Genomic DNA, 17,791 nt, shown 5'->3' with positions numbered 1-17,791 from the left:
GAAACACATCAGTTTTTCTGTTTAATAAAATAAGAGGTAGGTGTGGTAGTCAGTTAAAATTGTAAGTTGAACAGAATCTGGTTATTTGATTATTAAAGAGCATTCAAACCTTCAACCACTGGAATGGAGTGAAAACGAATGCTTTACATTTGTTTATCTTTATTTTTGGATCTATACAAGCTATAATTAAATATTCTAGGTGTACAAAGTGTCAGTTTGACACTCACTTTACACAAAACTTACACCATACTTATTTAAGTTAGTAGCTTTGCTACCACGTCAAAGTCTTGATTAAAAAGAGAAAATGGAAGCATTATTCCCCCTCCTGACAACGCATTGGACCATTCACTGGTTTCTGATTTGTTCAGAAACAAGTGTCTGTGTAACAAAAGCTCCTCATCCTCTCCTTTTAAGTAAGAAGTGAGACTTTAATCAAAGAGCTGCTCTGTGTTTTGACAGTGTAATGATACAGACACTGAGGTAATAGCTCTTATAAAACCACTGACTCTGTGAAAGCACTTTGTTTTTCATTATATCCTCTGCAGTCTGCCTTGGTTCTTTACTTTCTCTATTTCCTTTAACTTTGATGTGTTCCACTGCTTTTTTTACCTTTCACTTTTACCTCTTATCACTATTCTTTATTCATATTTCTACCTTTTCCTTATAACATTGTTCACCCCATCCCTCTTTTTGCTTTCTTTTCTCCCTTTCTTCTTACTCCATTTTTACTTATTTCTATCTTTTGGTCCCATTTTTGTTGAATTAAATTAAAAGAACCCCCTCAAAGTAGCATCAATCCTAACACCACACATTCCAGGGTAATTTAATTAAGACTGAGTCTCCAGCATGCTCGTATAAGGAAGTAAATCAAGAAGTGTACACACTATTGATGTCTGTAATCAGAGCTCTGTGTTTAGTATTTTAAATCTGTTGTCCTGCTTTGTTGCTGTAGACTTCCAAGTCATTAGTTTAATCCCACCTGATGCATTCGAAATCATCCCTTTAAGGTAATGCACGTTTACCTCAGATACCTCCGTGGCTGTTGCAATGTTTGGCAAAGTGGGGCAATTTATTTCTAATGAATGGTATTCATGACTGTGCGTGGACTGACTGCCTCATTTAAGAGAGGATCAATACTGTGTGAGGGCATCACCACCTTTTACCACAGTCTGACATCAAGCTATGAGCTGCTTGTTCAACATGTGCACAGGCTGAGTAGATCTTCTTTATTATCACACTTTGAGTCACTTTTCAAACTTTAGAGAGAAAATAAAAAAAAATCTAAAGTGATCGTTCCCTCTGTCCTGAGGTAAGGACGTGACTCATGCCAAGACGTTATTTTACAAGCAAATGAATGGAGCCCCATTCTTCATACGTGATACAAATGATCTGAGCTAATGTATTTTTAACCTGATTCAGTTAACCCTGGCTAATTCCGTTCCTCCATGACTGAATCACTTTAAATCATTCTTATTAATTATAACCAGACATGAATAATTGGGATACTTGAGAATGTCCATTTTACAAATAAAAGGAGCAGTGTGGATCACAAATATCATGGTTGTCAGTCATAATCATAGACTGTTAAAAAAAAATGGACGTCACCTTGCTCGGCTCGAAGTGAGGTCACCACAAAAACTGCTCCCCCTGGTGGCTGGCTGCTGTATAGGTCAAAAATTCCAGCTCTCCAGTCATTCCAGATGGGCTGTGGTCAAACTTTAAAAAAATAATACGCCTCATTGAAATGTTTCACACGTCTGACTGTTGTGGTGATTTGAAGATATAATTAGGATGTCTTGTCTTTAGATCCTCTTTTTACTGGATATTTTCCTTTTTATTAGTCAAAAGAGGTTAAAAACAAGGTTTTAAGTCAAGTTTAACAGCTGCTGTTGTGTATATTTCCAAGGAAAATATGTCAGGAGGTAGAGTCAAGAAGAGATTAGACTCCCGAAAGAAAAAACAATAATAATAATAAAACAATATATATATATATATATATATATATATATATATATATATATATATATATATATATATATATTTTTTTTTTTTTTTGTCATCTGGCTCCACTTAGATTCTCCCAGAATCCCTCGCAGCTTTAACTGCGCAGCTTTTACTGCGCAGACTCTGGCTGCACAGCTGCTGCAAATGGCTGCGCCTGTAACAGGGCTATTTTGGCTTCAAAACTGTACAATGGTAAATGGCTGAGCCTCGCTGTCCACTCTATATACAGTCTATGGTCATAACCCATGGCAAATGAGTCGGAATGAGCAACATTTTTCACAAAACACAACTATGAAATCCAACAATTTGGCTGCAGCGAAGGTGAGTTTGGCAAAGGTTTAATGACCAGTTAAATATATGTAAGGGATATGCAGCGTATAGCTATGCATTGCTGTATAAGGCTATAGCCTTGGCTATTAATTCAAATTTGGTTGTTTGCCGTTGCCTAGCAGCCTAATGATCTAGACTACTTACTTCTAACAGGAATGAACCTTGTATATTGTAAGCATACTAGTTTTCTCTGAGGCAGGTTTATTCCAGGAAACCTGACCTAGAGTTTATAAATCTGTTGCTGTAGTGATTTAGCTTAATCTGTCTCGAGGAACAGAACAAGCTTGACTGACGTCAGGTTAAGCCTGAAATTCTCCGGCTAACTGAGTGAGCCAGGTATGGGGAACGGTGCTCTGACCTCCTGTTTTCAGGGTGCAAGGTGATGCATTGATGTTTTTATTTGTGGATACTTAGTAGGGCTGAACAATTAATGGATTTTAAACCAACATGGCAATGTAATAGAATGCAATTTTCAAATCGCAAAGGCTGCAATTAAGAAAAAGAAAAAAGTTTCATGTAAATGTTCCAGTGTTCCTTTTTCTTTTTCATTTAAGAAATGCAAAAAAAGACTTGTTTAAATATCAACAGTATCTTTTGTCATGTTAGTCATACTATAAAATGACTTAAAACTTGTGTTAAGTGAACAATGCAAAAGATAAATGTCACCCCCAAAAGATTGTATTATAAATCGCAATCGCAATATTGGTCTGAAAAAATCACAATTAGATTATCTTCCAAAATCGTTCAGCCCTAATACTTAGCGCTATTGTTTGAAACGTGACAACAGGTAAACTCTGAAACTGAAATTGATCTTGCTTCTCACTGCTAAAATCCCCCCTGGCTGTGTTATCATAGTTTGGTCTACGTGTTGTAAACAGATTTATGTTCTCTCGGGAAAAAACACAGATACTGAGAAATAACATTTAAAAACACCTGATTTAGAGATAATAATATCTTTTTAAATCTGTGATTATGGACAGGTAAATGTATAAAAAGTGAGACAATTTTTTGATCACTTACAAACTCCTCCCAGGGCCTTTCAAGATGTGAAGACACTTGAAGAAGCCTTGGATTAGAAAAGTAAGCTTAAAGTGCTAAAACAACAGCTGAAAACTGTTATTGATAATGGGGCTAACATTAGCTTAGTTAGCATGCTAGTTCATCTTTAGCTTTACAACCAACCAGCTGGCATTTTAGGAGTCTAAACCAACAGCTGTTAGGTTAAAAGTTCGTTGTTTATCCTTTCTGCCCTAAAATCAATCATTTCACTTCAAACTCACACGAGAACTATCACAATTTATAACCATCAACACATCACCAAGGACTGAGCTGAGGATACAGAAACTTTGATTTGTGGTGAGTAAAAAAGAGTATTTTGGTTGCATTTGGGGGTAACTGGCAGACAAATTGCTTGTTACAAAAAAAGATAAGAAATTTCAGCAACAAAACCTTTTATGATAAAGACAAAGTTTCACACCAGGTGCAGCTTATCTTGTGTGTGTGTTTTGAGGCAGGCAGCCATGTTGAATTTGTCTCTTGACTCACGCTGTTTGGTGATTAATTCAGTAATTTAGATGCCAGTCCAGATCTTTGATAACAGTGTTTTGGAGGTTTTGTCTTGGGATTGTAGCCACCTCACCTCATTTTGTTGATAAACCATCGGCGTCTCACTTCACCAGTTTGTAAAAAAAAAAAAAAAAAAAAAAACAGCATTGCATCAATCAGTTGATAAATCCTTGGTGACTCACCTCATTTGTCGAGAGAACCGAGTCTTCATCCAGACTGAGGACGGCATCAGTGAGGATGATACTGTGGGGGAAGAAACGACTGCTCATCGTCTGCAGAGAGGGAGACACAGACAGAGATAACCGACAAGATTAGCAACATTTCTGATTGAAAACTTTTAATTAAGAGCCACATGTTTTGGGGATTTTAAAAACCTGGGGAATTAAGATTCAGATTCATTTTTTTTATCGAAAAGTATTCTTTGAGCCTTTTTTAAGAACTCTACATTCAGGCTATCAGTGGCCATCATGTGTGCAGAGCTTTATCAGTCAGATTTACTCCACTCCATCTCACTGTGATGGTTTGTCTCCTCGTGAAGCTACAACAGTTCCCCTCCCGTGGACAGCATCCTGCCTGAGCTAATTACCTGCCTGCTGATTACAGAGCATCCATCCGAAGAAAATACAGTTTCTCACTTGGAGCAGTGATTTAATGCTGTTTTTGAGGCGGTAATTCTGGGGATTTGTGTTAAAACTCGTTTGATGTTCTGCTTCATTTCTTGATGAATTAGCACCCGGCATCCATCGACTCATTAAGCTGAGATGGAAGCAGACATTAACCTTGTGGATATTTGTGGTCTTACTTTGCAGAATAAGCCTCTTAATATTACCCCTGGGAGTGTAATTCAGTCTACTTTATTTGACATAAAGTTACACTTGAAGTGACACTTCTTTAAACTCAGCAGGTTGTTCAGAGGAACCTGCCACAGTTTTGAAGCCAAGTCAATAAGTGAATCTCAGGGGAACGATCAATGTAGAGTTTGACCGGCCCATCAGGCTGTGTATGCTGTACAGCGTGCAAGAATAACATCCGCTACACTGCAAAAAAATGGAAATCTAGTCAAGTTTTATCTTATCTTTGGTAGAAAATGCCTTTTTAGACCTAATTTGAGCCACATTCACCTGACTAGTCCAGAAAAATGTCTTGTTTCAAGTTATTTAAAGACAAAAATGAGGTCTGAATTGCTTGTAAGAGGTTAAAAAAAAATCTACAAATGGAGCAAGAGAAAAGTTTCTTGTATTGAGACATTGTTCTAGTTTCAAGCTAATTTTTCAGCAAATTATTCTTGCTCCATTGGCAGATTTTTTGACTTGTTACAAGTATTCAGACCTCATTTTTTGTCTTTAAACAATTTGAAACAAGACATTTTTGGACTGGTAAGTTGAATGTGGCTCATATCAAGTGTTGTAAGACAATTTGTACTTAAAATGAGACAAAAACACTTGAAAAGATTTTTTTTTTTTTTTGCAGTGCAGCGTGCATTTTCCTCACTTGAAGCAGTTTTAAACAGATGTTTCTTATAAGATATGTCTAAAAAAGTAGCAAAAATCAGCTGCTACGTTTCACTCAAACATTAACTTTTGGATTTTTACGAAAAACATTCAGAAATGATTTTCTACAACATCCTGGAGGAGAATTTTGTCCTGCTGAAATGTAATCACCCAAATGAAACACATAACCATACAGGTTAATGGACTCAGGTGAAAAAAAAATCTATAATACAAAAGTAAATAAAGGGTTGGTAGTGCATTGCATGGGTAGAAATATAGGACTATTGCATGATTATATCAAGGAAGAAATTTAGAGATTGCATTTACTTGTAGCTGATATTTTTATGTCGCTGTTTGCAATGCCCCATAGCTTAGTTGCTCAAAATAGGAACTTTTCTATCTTTAGTCCTATTTCCACCATGCGGTCTGATATGGATCAGTGCGGTTTGGTACGGGTTGGATTGGTAAAACCTGATCCTGTTTGTGTTTCAACAGCCAACCGTGCCCTTCTTGGTAGGTGGCATGTAAGCTGGATGCCAATAGCTGTGTCAGCTATGTAATAGTGTGATGCCATAGCAGCACGACACAGTGTTCGCCGCTAATAAATCCAGCAAAGAAGCGTTGTTTTTCATCACCACTGTCGTGTGGGAAGTAACAATTCTTTTGACCAATCACCTTCTGGGGTTGGATCAGTATGGCTGGCACCCAAGCAGAAGGGTACCAAAAAAGTGTGACTGTATGAGTTGGTAATTTGGGGACCTGTCCCGGTGTTAGTCAAAGAAAAAGCCACAAAATGAACCGAACCTTTTGGTGGAAACAGGGATATTGAATGCTGTGCTAGAATTCCACCAGATTTGCGTCTGGTCCGTCTATGCCCTGTATTTGTTTGGCCCTGTTCTTCCTTACTCATCAACAAACAGGTTGCAGGACAGCTGAACCACAGATTTCCTATGCTTCCTGTCCCAATACTGAACCTCTCCTTAACCTCTGACCTCTAACCTCTTACCTGTTGACTCTAGGCCTTGCTCTCCTTAATGTGATAGTTTGTTGACGTAGTTTAGAGAAACACAATCTAGTTGTGTTTTATTCTGAAAATCAATTAATCAATCAATGCTTTAATGCTGTTTCAGTGCCAGACTTCCTGTCCTGTTTGCAACACTCTGTGCAAACTCATGTGTACCTGATGTCGACTGGTCTGACAACACAGCCTGGCCATTACACAGAGGAGATGAACCAGAGATGGATCTGGTGGAATTTGACCTTCTCAGTTTTTCTTACCTTGATTCCTTTCTGAATATATAGTACAGCATGACTTCTGATACAGTCAGTATCTAATGTTTGTTTTTGCCTGGATAAATGTAATAAATATAAATGCCTTTTGTTTTTGGTTTTAGAATTAAAAAGTAAGCAAGACTATATCACTCTCTTCAAACACTATCCATCAGTAGCTGCTGTCAGATTGTCTACACAGGCTTTGAAACGTCATCATAGCTCATTCCACCTGGATCACATGCCTGTCTGAAACCTCTCTGTCCATGGCCCCCCGGCCCCCTCCTCGGGCTGGTGTCAATTCATCCCATCCTCTGCACAAAGATTAGATCCCGCTGAGATCTCTGGCAGTTCAATGGTCTGAACCTTATCTCAGTGGCTCCTCAACCACCTGTTTCCTCTCCTCTTTATATTTGCCGTGACTCCTGCTACTTCAAGGGGACCCTTTAGAGATACCAGCTGGGTCTTTATGTTGCTGTTATATCTAGATTGCTGTAGTTAAAAGTCAAAGACCACACTGCTGCTTGCAACAGTATCATGAAGTATAGACACACTTCATCTTATAATAGACCTTTTACTTTGCTTTATTAAAGAGAAGTGATGGGAAAAAACACTCTTTACAGATTCCATCTTTGTCAGGGCGATTGATTTAGCATCACTGTCTTATGGATGTACGATGAGTTAGCTGACCTTTTGTGATATGAAAGAAGTGATACATCCCAAGAGATTTATCTTTCCAGTCAAATGAAAAAATAAACCAAAGGATCCTCTAAGGTCACAACCAGACTATCAATTAAACTCTTAATGCTCCTGCCCTGACCCCCTGTCCAATCAGGTTTCAGTATAAGCTCCTTTGACCTTTGAACCCTTCACATGCACTCTCTTTTGACATCCTTTAAATGCAAACCCAAGCAGTCAGGATCAATGTTTTAAGATTAACTTATCAATATGAAAATTCAGGATGTGGAGCATTGCATTCGATATTACAAAGTGATGGATGAAAGTGCGATATTGTGGACATATTATCAGTGATAGTGGGAGGGGCCATGGGTCTCTGCTTTGATAATATTGATATGTGGTTCATAAATGCTGATCAAGCGGGATTTTGTCTATAGCACAGCAAAGCAATACGAGATCTGATTCATCTGATCCAAACTCATCCCTTTGCTCAATCAAATGGAGAGAAGTTAGAGCTTGCACAACACTTTCTTCTGGTGATTCAAAAAAAGTACTCAAAACTACATTACCCATGATGCCCTGTGGGGCTTTCTTGTCCTTTAACTGTTTTTAAATGACACTCACATGACAGATTTCCATCTGTTTCACTATCAGCTACAAACTCTAATAGGAGCTTTAACAGTGTTGTCTGGTGTATTTAAAGGCCCTTATTACCTTCACAGGTGTTCAGAATTATACTGGCTGATTTAACCTCTCCACAGGCCTGAGTGTGGATGTGTCTGACTGTTACTTCTGTCACACCTGTTAGGATGGAGAAAATAGCACCTTTTTACCCCCCAAACCAACCTTTGAGGAGGTTAAACCATTTAAAATATCAAACACCTGTGTATCAGTCCAGAGTTTCACTGGCTCCCATCCTGAAAACTGTCTTTCTGTGCTTATAACACGACTGCTGGCATTAATATTAACAGTGCTTCATTTTTTGGGTGGTATGCTACCATCTGGTTCAGGCCCATCGCCAAGCAGGGGCTTTGAGGTGCAATGACCCTCAGTTACACTCCCCTCTGAGCCCAAAATTAATTTCCAGGTAGAAGAAAAACAATCAAGGCACTAACAGTTTAGGCTCCAACTGGAGAGTGTGAACGTCAGTGTGAATACTGAGCTGGTGCCGAGGAGACCACACAGACAACCCATCCTGCTCAGCCTCATGTACCTAGAGGAGCTGTGTTACTCTTATTTTAAGCTTTACAAACCTCTGGAGAAACTTTGAGTGATCAACATTTCAAAAACCTCCTTTTTTAAATCAGTTTCTGGTGTTTGTGAAAACTCTCAGTTAAGCCTGTGTCTGATTCAGGTACCATCTCTTCGAGGACCCACACACATTACAGTTACCATCGCTTCAAGGCCTTGCAGCATATTACATACACTGTCTCTTTAAGACTCCCCAGCACATTACAGGTACTGTCCCTTTAAGCCCTCCCCCATTTCAGATACTGTTTCTTTAAGGCCATTCAGTTCATTTTGGTACCCCAACTTATCACAATAACAGACCTTTTGAGGTCTCCCAAACCCATTCTCTTTAAGGCTCTCCATCCTTTGTTTCCTCTCCATTCATCTGTTTAAAGCAGATCTCTCTTCTTTGACCTTTTTTTAAACTTTATTCCATCGCATTTTCGTCATCTTTGCATTTGGAGCGGATTATTCCTTGGTATGGTTCATTTGTAGGTCATGGATGCCAAACTGGTTTTGTCTTCAGTTGATGTTTTTACTTTTTTTTTTTTGCTTCTATGTTTGTCCTACATGTAACCATGACTGCATTGTTAACATGTGAAATCAGCTGTAAGCAGCCTTTACCATGTCAGTGCTAACTGGTGCAAGGCCAGATGATTTCCCACAAGGTGAGGGGAAGGAGGTAAGGGTGACGTGCTGGATCTCAGGTGTGAGCTGAGACGCGACAACATCGACCTGTCCTTCCATCCATCATTATTGGGAACGTAAGATCTATCTCCAATAAAATGGACGAGCTAGCTGTGCTAACCCAGCAACAGAGGGAATACCAGAGGGCAGAGTAGCATCATGCTATTCACAGACATGGCTAACAGAGCTAACATCAGACACTAGCGCCACATTGGAAGAACTTCACCTGCTGTGAGCAGACAGGATACAGGAGACAGGGACTGAACAGACTGCTGAAGAAGCTCAGTCCTGGACCCTGTGGAGGTGGAGGCTGGCTGACTGGACAATGATGGACAAGCTGTCATCATCTATTTTGTGATTGCTCCTGAATTCCCCCTTGGGGATAAATAAAGTATTTTCTATTCTATTTTATTCTATTCTATTCTACAACTAGCCCTGTCTCTTTAAGGTCCCCATGCTTGTTACAAGGACTGTCTTTTTAAGGCCCTTCAACGCATTGCAGATACTGTATCTTTAAAGCCCCACACCGTAGTCCAGGAACCATATCTTTAAGGCCCTGTACCCCATTGACAAGTATCTGTTTAGGGCCTTCCAACTGATTACAGGTACTGTCTCTTTAAGGCTCCTGAACTCACCACAGCTACCATCCATTCAAGGCCCCTGGGAGGCGCTGTCTCTCTAAAGCCCTTATTACAAGGACTGTCTCTTTGAGGCCCCCTAGGAGGTGACTGACATTTCAATTACAGCCTCTGTCTGACAGGAGATTTCAGGTACTGTCTCTTTAAGAGACCTCTCTCTACAGTCCAACTCTTATCTGATTGGCCAACTCTCTAGAACACAATGAGTCTACGCTAACCATTTAATATTTATAAGCAGCTCAAAGACAGCTGTTGGAGTAATTTACTGCAGATTAGATTAATTTAACTCTAATGCTGATCTATTTCAGCGTTAAAAGGTCTCCTGATGGGAAGAGATGATGCTCTGCTTAAAGAGCCTGCAGTGTTGTTCTAATACACAGTATAACTAAGTAATGTTCAGTCTTATGTCTATACTCTGTAAAAACAGTTAAACGTCTACCTGAACTGTCCCTGAACCATCACACTCTGCCCTCACGTTTCAGTCTAATCCTCAGGCCTTGTCGTCTAATTGCATCTACGTCTTTTCATGTAAATGTGTCCTCCTTGTCATCCAACAGCACTTCCACTGCAGTCTCAGAGGTAATATGTGCATGTGTTTGTGTCCCAACTAAAATTCCAACCATGTCTTTGGTCCCACAATTAGTCATGTGGTTTGTCATCAGATGCTCTTTAGTGTATTTCCTTCCAATCATAATCCCTGTTTGTTCCCACTCTAATAAGTGCACATACACACAAACACACCCATGCGCCACATCAGAGCCCAGCAGTGGAGTCACATGATGTTGTTTAATGGTGTGTGTGCTGGGTAATGTTATAAAAAGCTTTTATTTTGTGATTCTCTTTCCTGTCTGTCTAGATTTTAAAGATATTTTTATTTATTTATATATCTCTTTTAGTTATTTATTTATTTATCTATTCCTTAAATTTCATTTTGTTGGACTAACAATTTATTAATTTATTTATTGCTTTATTTATTTATTTATTTATGTAATAATTTACCAAATATTATATATTGAATAATAATAATTTCTTTATTATAATTTATTTTTTTTATTTTTTTATTTATTCCTTTATCCCTTAAATTTAATTTTGTTGCATTAATAATTCATTTTTTCATTATTTATTTATTTATTTATTTATTTATTTATTTATTTATTTATTTATTTATTTATTTATTTATTCCTTTATTTTTTATTTATTTATTCCTATATTTATTTAGTTTTACTTCTATATATATTTAAATATAATTTGATATCTACTGACATGTTCAGCTGAAGGTCTCTAGTTTACATGGTCACTCTTTAATTAAACTGTAACACCTGGAGCTGACAGAGACACATTCACACTATCAGGCTCAAAGAAGACCAATATTTAGGAGTAATTAAACCAGGTCAATTACATTTTTAATTACGTTTTAATTTTAGAGAAAGAATTGTTTTTATATTTTTTGAAGTTAGGGGTTTAAACTGCAAACAAACATCAACCAAAGTAACCCTTTGTAGATGTTTTATAAAAGCTGGAATAAATGAATTCTCTACAAAGCACCAAAGTGTCCTTTAATACATAATGGATGCAAAAAGCCGGCAGCTGTTACCTTGGTCTGTCCTTCGATGACAGAGAGAGGCACGCTGGTGGAGGGCCACTTGTTCCGAGGAGGTAAAGGCTTGTCGCAGTTCCATAAAACCACAATCTGCATGAGGAACACAAAAGCAGCGTTAAACACTTGTTCCTGCATTGGAAACAGCTCATACCATTCAACAAGCATGATGTCAGAAGAGTCTCTCAGGATGTGATTTTAATATTTGAGCAGAGACTCCAGGAACACATCAAACATATTTTAACACAAAACATGACATGTTTTTATTCCCTAGAAATTTCTCCAAATGAGTTATTCCTCTCCATCTCTGGCTTCTGTTTTTTGACTGTTTCTGTTGAGCATGGTTGTAGTTTTCTCTCCCTGTGTTGCCGCAGCATTATACCACAGAGAGCTGCACAAACTCCCCACCTGTGCACAGAACTTGGACTTGGCTACAGCGATGATGAGCTTCACCACGGGGGAGATCTGAGCCTGCAGAGGAGTCACCGTGTGGATCACAGCTGTGAACTGCTGCAAGGGGCTCTTACCTGCACACAGACACACACACAGACACGCATATTTCAGAAACAGCTGTATTTACTTTTTTCAAACACAAACTTGTGCAGATGTAGCTCTCTATAACAGTAAACCACACACAGGAGGCTCTGCACTGCACCCATCATTAATCTCCCTGACAGAAAACAAACCCTGGTCACCCTGACTGAGCATGAGTAAACATGTCTGATCCAGCAGTGACTACTTTCCTTTGAGTGTCTCTGTTAGCGAACTGTGAATTATGCTGATTTCCTCCTATAAAAGAGTAATTGTGCTTTCCATAGACTTACAATAAAACAGTCCTGGTGAGTTACTTTTTAACAGCATACAAATAAAGCTAACTGGACAAAAAGGAGAATTATGGAGCAGAACCGAGCTTTGAATTATCAGCTTCGATAAATGATCCCTGCGTACAGTCGAGTGGGTAAAAAGGGTAGAGGAAATTGATTCTCTGAGTGGAAGTTTGTGCCAAAGGAAAGCGTCAATACTGCACAGCATTGGCTTTTATATCAGGTTTTATTCTTTGGAAATATACTTTTAATGCCATCATAAAGGATTATGTTCATGGACTTCTGTTGCATTTGAAAGCTGTGCTTCTGACGAAAAACCATAGCCAAGCGAGTACAACATTTTCATGCACAATAAAGAACAATAATGTTATCACATTTAGGGCTCTTCACACATTTTTTTACGATAAGGCTTCAAAAATGTGATCAGCAAAACCCATAAACTAAGATTTCCTGAATATTAAACTGCATGGTGGCAGTCTCAGCCTCATTGCAATCCCTTTGTACTGTCGTCAGAGTCCAACTGTATCACATGAAGAACTCTGATCCTGATGTGTAAATTTTAACGGCAACTATGATTTATTGGTGTTGCTGTGTCAAAGTCAGACCAGCAAAGTGGAAAAGGTGCAGACAAAAATCACAAAGACAAAGTAAAGTTTCCTGCAGAGAGCTTCTTGCAGCTATGCTCACATATTGTTTGTGGCTTTTACTGCATTTGGCAATTCAGACACAAAGTTAAACTTACCAAAACAACAAGCTGAAAGACCCCAAAATACCATGCAAATGGTTTATTTACACAAAACAATATAGAAAACTTAAAGAGGGCATATTTTGATTTTTTTTAAGCTTCATACTGTCTTGGTAGCCCTGTAGTTACTTTACATGACTTACAGCTCAAAGAACCCTTAATATTTCCTCACTGGTGTCTTAAGCTTGGGTTTTGTATTACGGGTCCGCAAGGTCCGCTCAATGAATGGTGTCAGTTTTAATAACAGCCTAGTCTTCATGATCCTTTTTAGATTTAAAATTTAGTGCAAAATAAAAAATAAAAAAATTCTGGAATTTACATGATTTATCAAACAGAGATCACCGTGACAGCCATGTGACAAACACTGGTTTAAAACCAAAGTCATATGAATATATATTAACTGCTAGCATATAAATGCAATTTCCCGTATACATAAGCATCAAGCTACCACTACTATTTTCCATATTGCTTTTTGTACATTAGATGTATAAAATGTTGAAAGTATTAAATAGCAATCTTGTGTGAGAAGGTAATGTACATTTTTTGAGTGTTCAGTTCTTCAGTAAAACCTCAAGTGAAAAATCCTGAATCAGAGTTCTCTTGGGAAAACTGTTTTCCATCTGCTAAAGGTAAGACAGCTGGGGCATGAAACAAATGAGTAATTAAAAATGAGATCATTACATGAAATGGGGGTCCTCACTAATACATGTTGTGTTATTGAAGATGTGCAATTTATACTTTTTTTTTTCTTAATGTAACACTGTTAAGGAATCAGGTTTACCGCGGTAGTCAAAATGCAGAAAAATTGAAGACAACTTTTATTTTGAAATTTTTACTTCATATCCTGACATCACTTCCCTCTGATGGTGCTGGAGTGGAGCCTCCAAAAGAGCCAAATGAGAGTAGAGGTCTGCAGCTTGACTGTCTCAGAGAGTGTTGCAAAGTGTGAAAGCTACACATGTTCTCCCAGGCTGATTCGCTGGACCTTTAAGACCCCCTGTTCCTCAAACCCCCTTCTCTCTGAATCGCCAACCTTTAAAAGGTCCGTCAATGGCAGACCTTAGTGTTTGAGGCCCGCCCTCCAACATGTCACGAGTCAGAATCCTTATGTGATGACATCATCATTTCAACAAGTCTCATGAGAAATATGGTGCTTTTTATTTAGCATGGACCACTTTGAGCAGTTTACAGACAGATTCAGGGATTTCTACAGTTTTGAAAATCTGCACGTCTTCTTTGGACATCTGGCGTTGATGTTTTATATCCATGTTTAAAATACGGGAGAGCAGAATACCCCCTCTTTAAAAAACTGCTCGTCTACTGTGTGAATTACGGCAAACAATAGAATAAGAAAGATTAAAAGCATCAGAAGCAAGCTCGCCTTGTGCTTCGTGGTGGGTGGATCTGAGGTAAAGGGATCACACATCCTCATGAATAAACAGAAGCAGAGTGCTCTTTAGTGCTGCTCTATCCATCTCTGTGACACCAGGCCCCCTGAACAGACATCTCAGGTGGGCTGATAGGTATTTATGGAAGACCCAGGTCATGTCTTGTGGGGGGGTCACAGAGACAGACTCTGGCCTTCTGTTTCACCTGAGCTAAATTACTCATGTTTCTTTTAATACCAGGAGCCTTTCCACCAAGCACAATGAAGCCGCTTTGTGTTGGACAAAATATATGCTTATCTATTTTGCTCTCAGCAACTTAAAAAATCTGTCAACGTATTACCGTGACAGGATTTAAGAAGGTTTTGATGTGTAGATTCTCCTCCAGCACAACTTTCCACAAACTAAAGTAAAGAATGTCCTGGAGTCATCAAATCAAGAAATTTGTTCAGCTCCTGAGGCCACAGAGCGTCTGAGCAGTAAGTCAAACTTTTGCAAACTATCTGGCAGAAGTTGGAACTGCTTTGCCATCAAAAGTTATGGGGAGGTGGCAGAGTGAGACCGTCGCACACTCGGCATTGACGACAACTTATTCCCTGAGCAGCAGCGGAGATGGCAGCAGCTAAAATAGTGATTTACTGCGGTGGAATAAACCAAACTGCCCCATCTTTCCCTTCTATCCCTCAATCCCTCAGTTTTCTCTTCCCTCTAACCCACGAGTCCACAACTCCTCCGAGTAAGACAAACATCGATCTGAGTTACAACCTCAGTCTGCAGGGAATCTCTCCTGTCTGCATGCAGATCTATACACACACCTCCACACACACACACACACACACACACACACACACACACACACACACACACACACACACACACACACACACACACACACACACACACACACACACACACACACAAACACAACCACATTCTTTCCTCTATTTTTGCTGCAGCTGTAAACATCCTGCCTTTGCCTTAACATTTTTATTTACACTTTGAACAATTAGCTAATTATCATTATAGATTTGGCTGTTCACTTTATTTGCAATGTTATTGACATTTTTGTTCTTTCAATTCCTGTTAACTTGTGATAAGTTATGTAAAACTCAGAAATTGCATGACTGGACAAACGAGAAAAGAAAAACTTTTTATTGATCACTGGCTGATTTGGAAGAAACACTGATCCACATTGACTGGATGAAAGAGGTAATGTTTATTGTTGGTTTGTTGTCCCCAATTTAAAACTTTCACCTTACTAAGTGCCCAATTAGCTGCAAATAGACTGATGAACTGAATATATGGACAGCAGTGACTTAAAGCTCCTCTGAGAAGTTTTTAACTGCCGATGAATCAAACTGAAATGAATATTGACGCGTCTGAATGAACTGCAAAAAATAAGACAAGACCAATAGCAACAGGATCGAGTAGTTATATCTAGTTATTTTTAATGTTTGACTCCACTGCCATAGGGTAGGTGTCAGGTAAAAGGAGAACCAGTTTTGTTTTATTTTTATTTTTTTAAAGGTTCTTTTTCAGACTCATTATGCTTTTATTTTGAGAGGATGAGAGACTGGAAAGAGCAGGAAACTGAGAAAAACTGGGGAGTGGTAAGAGTGAATGAGGAAATGTGGAAGTGCTAAATGTTGCAGTTTGCCGAGTGTCCTCTTGAGGCTGGCACCAGATGTCCTGAAAACCACATACATGAAAAGCTAAAAATATTTTGTTTTTTTTTTACAGCAGAAATAAACAAGTTTACAGTCTGGTATGGGCTGCATGGTGGCGCAACCATTAGTGTTGCAACCTCACAGCTAAAAGGTCACTGGCTGGATTCCCAGTCCCAGGTAGGTCTTTCTGAGTGGAGTTTGCATGTTCTCTCTGGGTTCTCCATCATCCTCCCACAGCCCAAAAACATGCTCATCAGGTCAACTGGTCACCCTTAACGGTGTGTAGGTATATACGTGTGTGTGTGTGTGTGTGTGTGTGTGTGTGTGTGTGCGTGTGTGTGTGTGTGTGTGTGTGTGCGTGTGTGTGTGTGTGTGTGTGTGTTTTTGTGTGTGTGTGTGTGTGTGTGTGTGTGTGTTTTTGTGTGTTTTTGTGTGTGTGTGTTTGTGAATGGTTGTCTGCTTTTTTTTAATCCAAATCCAAATCCACTTTATTTATATAGCACATTTTAAAAACAGACCAACGTCTCCAAAGTGCTGTACAAAAGCAAAAACCATAAAATAAATAAAACATTAAAAAAATAAAAACATGAATTAAAATGATAAATAAGATAAAATAAATTAAAAGACACATGGTTGTCCGTCTCTAAAGTTTGATTTATGCTTGAGGCAAAACTGATGTAATTCGACCCTTGTTTAGGACTCTGGTCGACGTATGCTTGTGATACATCACTCCCTGCATTTTGGGAATTAACACCAACGGACATATCGGGGGTGTTAAAAAGCATAAAAGCCTCACAATTTTCTCTCCCGTGGATCTCGTGTCTCATTTCCGCGCGTCACATTTGTGCGGGAAGCATAACACAGCCTCAAGTGTCAGCCCTGTGATTGACCAGTGACCAGTCCAAGGTGTGCACTGCCTCTCACTTAAAGACGGCTGGGATAGGCTCCAGCCATCCACAACCCTGAACAGGATAAGCAGTATAGAAAATGGATTGATGGAAAGTCTAGTACGGGTGTGACTTCAGTCTGAGTAGCTTATTTCTCTAACATCACACACTGCATGAAGGTTGGATTCTTTATTAGCTCAGCATCTTAGAAGATACTGAGATCACAAGTTTGCCCAATCAGAAGCACAGCTCACCTGATTAACAAACAGGCACATTACAGATATTATTAAAGAGGGTCTAAGCCTGCCCCAATTCCAACATAAGCTCCCACCAACCCTTTGCTTCAAAACTATGTGGACAGGTGATGTTACAGAGACTACATCCATATATTACTAAGCCAATAATTCAAACCCAGGCCCCCCACAACCTAGACTGCTATGCCAGCTATGCTATGCTTTTTTTTTTGTGGTTAGCAGGTCTCCTGAGAAATTAGCAGGATGAAATTTCTCGCATGTACAAAGCAAGTTTGCAGAAGAGCTACCACTTTGTCCACAGGGGGCGCCAAAACTGACACAAGCCTAACTTTTTTCATTTTTGCAGCACAAATATAAAAGTAAAACATCCTAATATCTTCCTGATTGACTAACATCGACGGGGGATAATGGATGGCCATAAACTAATGACAGCAGTGAAAGAAAATCACATCAATTAAATGTTGAGAAGGTGTTGTATCTGAGTGTTGATTAAAAAAAAAAGATTTTGGTTGGGTAGAAGGAGTCACTTAATAAACCTGG

General features: G+C 38.9%; 1 protein-coding gene across 1 annotated transcript in view; it reads right to left on the bottom strand.

The window, feature by feature from the left end:
* LOC141801640 (exostosin-1) overlaps positions 1 to 17,791 on the bottom strand; it is a 240,790-nt gene that overhangs the window by 17,003 nt on the left and 205,996 nt on the right. The window contains exons 8-10 of the mRNA XM_074684766.1: positions 11,898 to 12,016; positions 11,487 to 11,582; positions 4,083 to 4,172 (exon numbers count right to left, since the gene is read on the bottom strand). Coding sequence (XP_074540867.1) covers positions 4,083 to 4,172; positions 11,487 to 11,582; positions 11,898 to 12,016 — 305 coding nt within the window. The remainder of the gene's footprint in view (positions 1 to 4,082; positions 4,173 to 11,486; positions 11,583 to 11,897; positions 12,017 to 17,791) is intronic.

Source organism: Halichoeres trimaculatus, unplaced genomic scaffold (assembly GCF_033239565.1).
Source record: "Halichoeres trimaculatus isolate MK-OKI-2021-1 unplaced genomic scaffold, fHalTri1.1 fHalTri1_scaffold_13, whole genome shotgun sequence".
NCBI lineage: Eukaryota > Metazoa > Chordata > Actinopteri > Labriformes > Labridae > Halichoeres > Halichoeres trimaculatus.
Note: the sequence above shows the minus strand (reverse complement) of the source record. Positions and strands in the feature narration are given on the sequence as shown.